Genomic DNA, 10,473 nt, shown 5'->3' with positions numbered 1-10,473 from the left:
TGTGTGTAGTGTTTCAGCACATTACATTCATAAACTAAGACGGCGGTGATAGTTTCTCTTCATATCACTTGAATGTTTCATCATTTTTCCTCAAAAATCCTTTTCCAGACCACCATTAAACCGATGCAATCACAGTTCACGTTCGTTTGAAAGTGGAAAAAGACGAAGAGAAACCAACGTTTTCGAAAGCATTTCGTTGAAATGCCCCCTGTCCGAAAGTATATGCAAATCCCTCCAAGTCATCGTGATGTCAGGTATCATCAAAAACTGCGAAAAGGGCGGTGCAATTTTAGGTCTGAAAATTCATTTCAGTCACTGTATTCGATGTGAAAATGTCGATGGAGAAAATTGAAGAGGACCGAAAAAATATCACATTTGCCAACAAGACCCGGTATATTGTCTTGTTCATCGGGTAAGTTTTTGTTTGTAATTCCTTGGACTATGTCTATATAATTTCAGCTTATGTTGCATATGTTTCACGAATGGAAACTATAATGTCATCAATTTCTCAGTCATTTGTATGCAAGATGTGATAGAAAGTCAATCAGTTCCAAATCAAACTCGTAAGATTTCCAACTTTTCCACTTATCTCAAATGGTGGCAATTCCAGATTGGCTTGAAAATACTGCTGACGTTTCTTTTATATTTTCTGCTGGAGCAGTTGGAGCTATCGTTGGTTTGTTCCCATCAGTCCCTCTTACAACAAAATATGGTGTCAGGTTTGTGACTTATCGCTTACAGAACAAAGCTGACCACATTATTCCAGAAATATTCTTTCATTCTATGGATTGTTAACAGCATTCTCCACTTTGGCGTTTCCCCTTGCCGTCTCCATCGGGTATTATCCAGTTATTATTGTCAGAATGGCTCAGGTATCCAGAATTGAATTGAACTTGCCTTTAATTTATTCTCGTCAGGGATTCGGTGCATCTATTCTGTTTTCTGCAATCGGTAGCATTTCCGAGGGATGGTCTCCAATTTCTGAGATTAGTACTTATATTGCATTCCTTTCAGCGGGGTTTCAAGTGAGTCGCTAAATGAAATAATTCCAGTTCGAGGTTGAAGTTTTCAGATTAGTAACATTATTCTCATGCCAGTTTCTGGAGTTCTGTGTGAATCTCAGTTGGGTTGGAGGTCTATTTTCTATTTGTTTGGTGGTGTCTCCGTCGTTTCTCATCTCATTTTCTTCTCATTCTTCCGTGATTCAGCTAAAGTTCACAGGTAATATTCAACGATATTCATAAGAAAAATGGCATTTGAAAATTTGTTTCAGAAACGTGAGCCACAAAGAACTACGTAAAATCTCAACGGGTAGACTGGAGACAACTGGAAGGCAGCCAGTTCCATATTTGGCTGTATGCAAAGACAAAGTGATTCTTTCCATCTGGGCAGCTGCAATCGGAGGAAATATGTCTCTGATGGCACTCATGACATATGGTCCGACTTATCTTAACAAAGTATTAGGTCTTGATGTCAGAGAAACTGGATTCTTGAATGCAATACCTTATATTCTGGCAACTGCAGTCAAATTTGTATCAGGACCTCTGTCAGACAACATGACATTTATTCCTGAAACATGGAGAATGATATTCTTCGCAGCTATTTCTCAACTGGGATTGGCTATTGGATTTTTCGTCATGGCTTTAGTGAGTGACCTTCTCCTCTATTTACTTTAATTGAACTTTCAATTTTCAGACAGATTCAAGACTTGTTGCACAAATCGCTTACACAACCGCAATTGTCCTCGCAGGGATCAATATAGTGGGCGTCGTCAAGTGCGCTCAAATGGTATTTCTGAAAACTTCCTGTCTGTTTTCTATCAATTAATTTCCAGGTTGCTCGACAACATGTCCACTTCGTGATGGCTGTTATATCATTGAGTGCATGGGGAGCCATATTCGTTCTCCCTATTATAATTGGATTCGTTTGTCCGAATCATACAGCTTCCGAGTGGGCAGTATTTTATATTGCTGTTGGAATATTCGTCATTGCAATGAATATTCCATTCCCATTCTTTGCTACGATGGAAGCTGCTGATTATACGAAACCAGAATGGGAGCAGAAGAAGAACGTCGTCGCTCCAGAGCAGAGAATCTGATTTTATTGCTTATTACTACACTTTTAGTAACAATTTTGGTTATTGTGAATCATTATTCACATATTTTTCACGACGGGATTTACCGTTTTTCAATGGTAAAAATTAATTCACCAATAAACATTTTCTAAACTGACTTGTAGTTTTGTGACAGTTGCAAACCGAAAAAATTATAAGATATCAGACTAGAGTCAATTTGCTTTGGAAGCATTCCTTAATCCGTATGATCTGAAATATTACTTCCTGTTTGACCCAAATAATAACGCTACACTACACACACTCACTGAAAATGTATGTGGATAATCTGAGTCTTCTGATTCTTTTCAGATGTTTACAGACTATGTTTTTTTTTGTAGATACTCGTATATTAATCTCACAATCAGATATATTTTACTCGTATTTCCTGTCGTCACATCACTGAGTAATATTCCCCACTGATTTCCTCGTCAACACATTTTATCATTCTCCAACACCAAAGCTCGTTTTCTAATTGATGAGAACATCCACGAAAGGCTCGTGACTTCTAATGAGACGTCTCTAACAACGCTCATTTCGAAAACAAGAGCTTGCTTTTCTCCCTCTCTTTTCCAACTAATAATTTCTCTCCGATTCAAAAATGAACAAGACTGCCGAACAACTGGAAAAGGAAGTATGCGCTTCTGATGGTTTATTCAAGGCATTGACTTCTACGTTTATGAAAATTAACTGTGTTTTCATTTGTTCAATCATATTGATCAGCTATTTATTCTCTTACAAAGCATTGAGAATTCTCTGGAATCACAATATTTTCTCCAATTGCACCAGACTAATTTTCTTCATTGGATCTATCAACTCAATTATTCATCAGACGACGATGATGGAGATCCGGGTTAGTTTTCTTTTTTTCTGAATTATTTCCGGTGCTGCTTATTGTTGCTTGCACAGTAGAGTTCATCGCTGCTGAGTAAAAAACTCAAGTTTGAGTTAGAAGTTTCCAGGTGAGTCAATCGTATTTATTTTCGATTTCACTTGGGAGTTCCAGTCAATGGAAGCCGATAGTAACTTCTGAACGTTGTTATACAGTACCTGATTCCGACGAATTCTTTTTTTTTTTGAGAGCTTTTCAATTTGACAACCTGTAACTTTTACAATAGTGTCCCTACAAAAAAATGGTCAACTACAGAAATTATTTTCTATTTTTGTTCTGTTCATACCATGCAAAATTGAATTTATCGGACACTCAGGTGATACCGAAATACACTATCAAACCTTATTATTTATTATTATTATTTAATACCGAAAAAAAACACTATTAAAAACGGAACAAACACGAAAACAAAAATGATTTTAATGATTTTAAAATGCTGACCAAGTTGTTTAACTTGAAAAGTGCAGTTTCTTATCATTCTAGCCAATTGCCCAAACTGTTCTCAAACACCATTTCCTAAACTGAGCCAATCACTTTCAGATCCGTCAAATAAACCGAAGTATTGTCACTGAAATTGATCACTGTGGTATCCTTTTCCATTCTCCAGAGTGCGCCGTTGATTTGTATTTCTACTATATCACAAACTTTTTCACAACTTATTCCGTGTTTTCTCTGACACTCGATCGGTACGAACAGACTTGAAAACTACATTGTTTAATCTCGTTTTTCAGATTGATTGCGTGGAAATTTTCATCTGTTTATCTGAAATATCAGTATACCATAGCCATCATTCTCCTCACAATACAACTTATTTTCGCAGTTGGAACTTATTTCTTTGGTTTTCTCGGGGTTCCATTGGCTGGATATGTTCCAATGTGCACATATCCACCTCGATTGGCGTCCGATTTCGATGCAATCAACATAATTCGAACAGTTGTCATGGTGTTTTCTATTATTGTCTTATTAATCATTTTCCGATCAAATGTAAAGACCGAGAAAAAGTGAGTTTTAAAATCATCACTAGTTTGTTCATGTGAGATTTTTGTATGTACATAATATCAATGCAATGTTTCAGAGTTCATCAACACAGCTTCAATACGAAAACTCGTTACACTGCATTCGAGAACATGACAACCTCAAAGTCTGTTTGCACATTGATTATTATCCAGTTTCTATGCATTTCAATTTCATCGTTCGGAGTAACTTTGATTCGAAAAGTGGAATCTTTCATGTCGGAAGAAGTATATCATACAATTGTTCCATTCCTGCCGGTCAGTTTGATTTTCAACAAAAAGTACTTATAAAATAATTGTTTCAGGGAGTTACTTATGCAAATTTATGTCTACCAGTTATCGTTTATTACAAAACTAAACAAACAATTCGTCGAAGAAAGGAAGCAATTGATAAGATGACGTCAGCTCCAGGAGACGTCGAATCTCATATGAAGTGGCTCAATGAGACGTGGACTAAATAACTTCAATAGTTTATTGTTGGAACTTTATTTATCACTTTTCAATTACTTCTGATGCTAAACACATTTTTTCTCACATTTTCAAAAATAAATCAACTGATCAACTGATCCTTGGATACAATAAAGTTGAACACTGGAAAAGAAAGAGGCATCCAAGACTCACTTTTCATTCACTCCTAAAATCTAAACGCACTTTGTCAACCACCGCCCTGCTATTCTCAAACTACAACTACAGAAATTTCAGCATCTTTCAACATCCGCTCTGTTTAGTGCATTTCTCTATTCTATACTGAGATATCTTCACCTCGATATCTATTTTCCTATAAATCCTCCCTGTTTTTTCCTATTTCTTTGATCAAAAAAGAGCATTCAGTTTCGAGAATCCGAGAGAAAATGAATAGAATTGAATGCTCGGATTACCCTCGCTTCTCCTGCCATCTTTGTCCGTCATTTTCGTTTTCTTATCACTTTATATCTTTCACATTCTTCTGCCGTCTATCTGTTATTCAGATTTCTCAGAAATAGGATATAAAACCAAAAGAGTCTGCTGTCTTCTGATTTCAAATATTCTGGATTTTGTGGTTTTCTGTTTTTATACAACGCCGCTTCTGGAGATTTTCATAGAGGTCTCCCTATATTAGTTTTCGTAAAAAGTAAATCATCAGAACATGCGAAATTTAGATTTTAGGAGTGATTCTTGTGAGAATAGTATCTCATCTTAACAAGACAGTCTTGTATTGTAAGTCAAAGGGGAAGTTCCCGATCTTGCATTGAAACTATGGGCTCAAGTATTGTAAAACTGTTAAAAACCCAAAAAAAACCCAAATACGGCTTTTTATAGTTTGTTAAGAAGGACAAATGAATGATATAGAATGAAATTCAATTTTGAAATACCATGATGTTATTTTTTAATCACACTAAGCCTTGATAGTTTTGACTGAATCCGATTAATCTCAAATTTGAAACTAGAGAATACTTTAGAGCCTCAGTGAACTCATCACCACAAAGGGGCATCAAGTCAATACCCACCTTCTTTCCCTATTTCTTCTCATCTTATCCGGATTACGACTTCTAATATCTCTTGACTTCATCTTTACTCTTCACCTTTTTCCTTCCATTTCATAATATCCTTCTTCTGGTCTCTGAGAGCTTTCTCTTTCTGTTAGTCATACCTTCCATTCGTATTGTATTCTGCTTTGATTTGTTTTTGATAAGCTCTTCGAATGTAGTGTTAGAGAGCCTTCTACACGACAATTCTTCATCTTCTGCTGTACTATTGCTCCGCCCACATCCGCGGACTCATATCCAGTCATTCTTTTCATTCATTCTTAATAAGAGAAAGGGTTTCAGGTAAACCATGATTTACCTTCTACTCACTCTTTTTGCTATTGGAATTTCACCTCCCGTGTTCTGTACTATTGTACAACCGGACCAAATTGCGAAGACTGTTTTTCTAAATGACACTACATTCCGTAAGTTTCGATAAAGTCAGCCAAATCGGACAGTGTTCCCTTCAGTTGCTTACAACTCATCAGCTATCAAATGCCGGATTGACTGTGCTGATGCCGAAACAATGCTTCAAAAGGATTTTCGATCTTTCCAAAAAGTTTGGATGTTCAACAACACGGAAATGTTCTCAGCCGACGACAAAACTTTTATCGATAGTAACCGTAGTCTTGAGTAATAGATTATGAACAAACGAAAACAACTGTTCAATTTGAAATTCAGATTCCAAGTGCTCAATATGGAAGATACTGGATCCTATCAATGTTGCATCCGTTCTACAGATCTCGCCTATCAATCATTCGTTTGTTACAGTACTTTCTTGATTGTCGTAGAAGAAATGCCAGAAGATGGAATGAATGCAACTGCTCCAACGACTACTGGTTTGTTCGCTTCAAAAGCTATCAAGAAGAACTCAGTATTTTCAGAAGCTCCGCCTCCTCCATCATGGAATGTGGTTATTGAAGATGGAGATATATTGAATGCACAACCAGAAAACAATTACTTTTTGAAGATCTTCGAGGATAACGTGACATCAATCCATTGTTTAGTCAATGAAGTAGAGATTAAAATCAAAACGGTCAGTTTAGAGACGGAGAAGAAGTTTTGTATTGCAAGTCATTTGGTTCAGACTGAATTAGTAGTCAGAACAATCAAGACAGACATTTATTGTAGTCTCATTCTTAATTCCGAATAATATTCAAAATTTCAGAGCAACAATTTTCCACCTCCACTATACAACGATGTCCTTATTCAATCCTTCAATTTGACTGATCATAGTGGTGTTTATGTCTGCAATGGAACCCTTCAAATCGGAAATGAAACCACAATTGAAAATGTCTCATTCACTGTATCTCAATCATGGAATGACAATAAGAACGCGGATTTGCTGGATGCAAAATTGGTCGCCGAGGCTCTTAAATCTGCATTCACCGTCTTCTCCTTCTTTTTTATTTCTCTTTTCATTCTTTTCTCCGTTTTCGGAGCTTGATTCACCTTTCTATGCAAATCTCTCTCTATCCGTTTTTCTTATTTTTCAAAAGTTTTTCCTTGATCCCATATGTTCTTGAAATGTGCATTCCGCCAAAAGCATCTAACTTTTCAATTTATTTTTGAGATTTTTTTCATCATTTCGGTTCAAATCCTTTTTCTCTTTTCAAAACAAAAAAAGTTTATTTTCTAATCCCAGCAGTTTTGCTTCCCTCAAAACCAGTTTCACTAATAAAAAATCTTGGAACGACTTTCGTTTCGAGTCGAAACGCAATGAAATGTGCAGTTCAGTTTCCCTCGTTTCCACAAAAAGTACACGGCAGAAAAAGTAAAACGAAGAAATAGTATAGGAGAGAATGGAGACGCAGACACCCGGGAACCCGACATATGCTCCGTTGCAGAGCATTCCCAAAACACCCACGAACTTTACTCGTTTTTCGTTTTTTTCTCATAAAGTGGTGGTCGATCGTTCGGTTATTTTAGGTGGCAGATGGAAGTTTAAACCGGTTATTGTTTCATAAATTTCAAATTTCTTTCGCAGTTTTGATTGAATGCGATCCAATTCGATTTTAGTGATTTACATTTGGTTTTTAGTAGACTATGGGCTTTGGCCGGTTTCAGTGTTCAGGTATTCAGAAGTTCCTTCCTCGTCTGTCCAATTTTTGAATTCATTTAGAAAACTTTCCGCATAGTACCACCGAATATGCAGCAGTTTTGAAAGAAGTTCGGTCATCCATCATCATCTTTTTTGAAGTGTCGGTTTCCATCGGAAAAAGACATAGAAAGTCCAAAGAAAACCTGATACCTGATCCTGAGAAAACTGCAAAGTGTTTCGAACGGATGGTCGGAGCTCAACTTTTTCTGATCTTACTTTTTCTTGTTTGAGCAAGAAAATGAAACTTATCGCACGTAAGTTCAGCTGTCTGTCTTAGTGAAGAGATGGTTTCTTGTTTTCTGCTTTCAGATTTTGTCTCTTTTTAAATTATGAAAGATGTTTCTAAGTCCCAAGTTCAAATTTTTAAAGTTCTGTACTAATATGTCAGCTCATCGTCATAGTCAACGGATCTGCATTTGTTCAACAATTGTTCGAGAGAGATGTAGTCTATTTATTACCATGTTGAGCTAAACAGTTCCAACAATTTCCACGCGTATCTATGAAACTGTCCAGGATAATCTGAAGTACATGATCTTGATTCAATTTCACACCTGGTTAGAGCAGAGTTCATTAGAATAATCGCTCAGAAAATGAAATTGATCAAACGATTTGCTTAAATGAAGCCATATTAAAGATAATCTCTGATATGTGTTTCAATTTTTATCATCCAGCTTCCGTTTTCCGAATCAGAATCCTAGTTTCAGACAAGGAAAGTGCCAGAACACCCATTGAAAACCGAAAGCCATTCAGTCCGGCATCGCTCTCTCCAATGCTTCATCTATTGAAAATCGTACATATCCCACCTGAACTTTTTCAATCCAATCCTGTCAACAAGTCTCTTTCGGATCGCCACCAAGACCAGCATTATATTTCATCCCAAACCCTGTCTTCTCCTTTTCTCTCTTTTCCCCTTCTTCCCTTACCCGCCCGCCTTCTTTTCATTCTTCATTCCTTCCCGTGGTCATGTTCACGCCATTGCACTCTCAACAACACCCCGAGCAAGGCCTTCGACATCCGGAGCTTTTGCCCCGTTTCCACTGCTTTCTTCTCCTACTTCATCTACTTTCCATCTGTCTAATAAACATAGATATGCATATGTGAAATGAATCCCCTTCTTCTCCTTTTTCTATATTCGCCATGGCGTCCGTTGCCACGCCTTCCCCCTCTCTCTACATTCTCTCTCTTCTTTTCACCTTTTCTCTTTCATTTTCTTTTCTTTTTTTGCCAAGCAGCCGAGACATCTGACAGCTTTTGCTCTTTCTTCCCCCTTTCATCCACCTGTTGCCATCTTTCTCCGTCCCGTTGTCATTGGTGACCGAAAGTTGGCATTTCTTTCTTTTCCGTTCGAATCTAAGCGACTCGCAAAAACTGGGATATGTCATTTGAAATTCAATGTACTTTGTTCTTACCTTGGTCACTTGCAAATCTCATGAATTTTCGAAAAGCCATTCACGTTTTTCGCACGATTCAAGAAATCTATCATTTTCAAACTTGAACAAGACGAATTAGCTGCAATTTGTGAAATTCCTCGGCACTGGAACAATGCATCATTCAGAAGAAATCGTGTATCCTGGAGAGTGACCGAAGATTACTGTACCAAAATCTTCTCACTCGCTTCTTCGTTAGAGTACGAGAAATAGCTGCAAAGTTAACTACAGATTACTATGTATTCGCTTTCGAATCTCTATTTTTGGATGTGTTTCATAGAATGCAAATAATTTGCTTCGCTTCATTGCTTCTGTGCATTCAACCTTCAAAACACATTTAGCTCGTCCCATCCTAACTGCTCCATCATTTACCTCAGTCATCTACTCTTTTTTCTTCTTCATCTTCTTTTTTCTTCTTCTTTTTCAACATCATCAACACAAAAACGTTTAGTTAGTCGACGTTTCCTCCTCTTTTTTTTTCAACTTGTTGTTCTTGTCTCATCTGATTCTTTCCTCTTCTTTTTTCTTTTCCCCTTCTTTTGATTGCTGGGGCACCATCTACTTCGTCCCGCCCGTTTATGGAGTTTCTCGTCAGTTAAATTCATTCAAAAACGGATGTGTTTTACCTCCAGCCCTCTTTCCGATTTATTTCCACATTTTAACTGCCATCGGGCATCCAGAAGAGAGCTTAGCGACCATTAAACTGGGAGAGCTTTCGAAGAACCTTTTTGTCTTCTTCCAACTTTTCCTTCGTCCAACATTCCACCATTTTTTTCAATATATCTCTCTCTGTCCCTCTCTTCTTTTTCACTCTCCTCCTACTTTTTCTCATATTTTCCACTTCAAACAAATAGAGCAAAGATGCATGAGCATTCGGAAGACAAAAATGAATTTCAAATCTTCTTTTTTTCCATTTTTTTAATTGTTTCTTCTAACAAAGTGAGTCACCTAATCCATGAAACTTTCGAATTTCGTTCTATTTCTTTTTACTGTTTGTCTTCTTCTTCTTTTTTATGAAATGTCTTCTGTAGAAAAAAGAAAACTGTTGACTTTAGGAAAAGGGTTTTGCCGACATTTACCATCTAGGGCGTACAACTTTTTTGGTCATTTTTCTCCATTTTTGAATCTTAAACATGCCGAAAAAAGTTTGAGCAACCAGTCTAAGATCTCTAAATCTTCTCTATTTTCGTAAAGTCCTATAAATCTTGTCCCAACTTCTTGCTCCTCGTTGCCTCGCCAATTTCCGGTGCAAAATACTATAATTATTGTCCGGAAGTGTCTCTCGTCCTTTCCTCTCTTCCTCCAATCATCGCTCAATTTTTGCCTCTTTCTGATGATGATGATGATGTGTTCGTCTCTCAACCGTGTCGTCGCTCGAATCATTTCATCACGCTTCCCTTCATTTTCTATTTTTTCAGGGTAAGT

General features: G+C 37.1%; 3 protein-coding genes across 3 annotated transcripts; all 3 read left to right on the top strand.

Moving 5' to 3' along the window:
* Window positions 1-332: 332 nt before the first annotated feature.
* On the top strand, window positions 333-2,098 carry GCK72_006310 (uncharacterized protein; the record flags this gene model as incomplete). Its single annotated transcript, XM_003113570.2, has 9 exons — window positions 333-412; window positions 460-563; window positions 611-719; window positions 767-872; window positions 918-1,025; window positions 1,073-1,221; window positions 1,274-1,646; window positions 1,696-1,788; window positions 1,835-2,098. The coding sequence occupies 9 exons, from the start codon at window positions 333-335 to the stop codon at window positions 2,096-2,098; spliced, it is 1,386 nt and encodes a 461-aa protein (XP_003113618.2).
* A 613-nt stretch (window positions 2,099-2,711) lies between these two features.
* GCK72_006309 (uncharacterized protein) lies at window positions 2,712-4,476 on the top strand (the record flags this gene model as incomplete). The annotated part of the gene is made up of 5 exons (XM_053725568.1): window positions 2,712-2,963; window positions 3,543-3,688; window positions 3,734-4,003; window positions 4,078-4,273; window positions 4,321-4,476. The coding sequence occupies 5 exons, from the start codon at window positions 2,712-2,714 to the stop codon at window positions 4,474-4,476; spliced, it is 1,020 nt and encodes a 339-aa protein (XP_053589762.1).
* Window positions 4,477-5,830: 1,354 nt separating this feature from the next.
* GCK72_006308 (uncharacterized protein) lies at window positions 5,831-6,967 on the top strand (the record flags this gene model as incomplete). Its single annotated transcript, XM_003113717.2, has 4 exons — window positions 5,831-5,945; window positions 5,991-6,153; window positions 6,202-6,556; window positions 6,689-6,967. The coding sequence occupies 4 exons, from the start codon at window positions 5,831-5,833 to the stop codon at window positions 6,965-6,967; spliced, it is 912 nt and encodes a 303-aa protein (XP_003113765.2).
* Window positions 6,968-10,473: the final 3,506 nt, after the last annotated feature.

The sequence above is a fragment of the Caenorhabditis remanei genome, chromosome II (genome assembly GCF_010183535.1).
Source record: "Caenorhabditis remanei strain PX506 chromosome II, whole genome shotgun sequence".
Lineage (NCBI taxonomy): Eukaryota > Metazoa > Nematoda > Chromadorea > Rhabditida > Rhabditidae > Caenorhabditis > Caenorhabditis remanei.
Note: the sequence above shows the minus strand (reverse complement) of the source record. Positions and strands in the feature narration are given on the sequence as shown.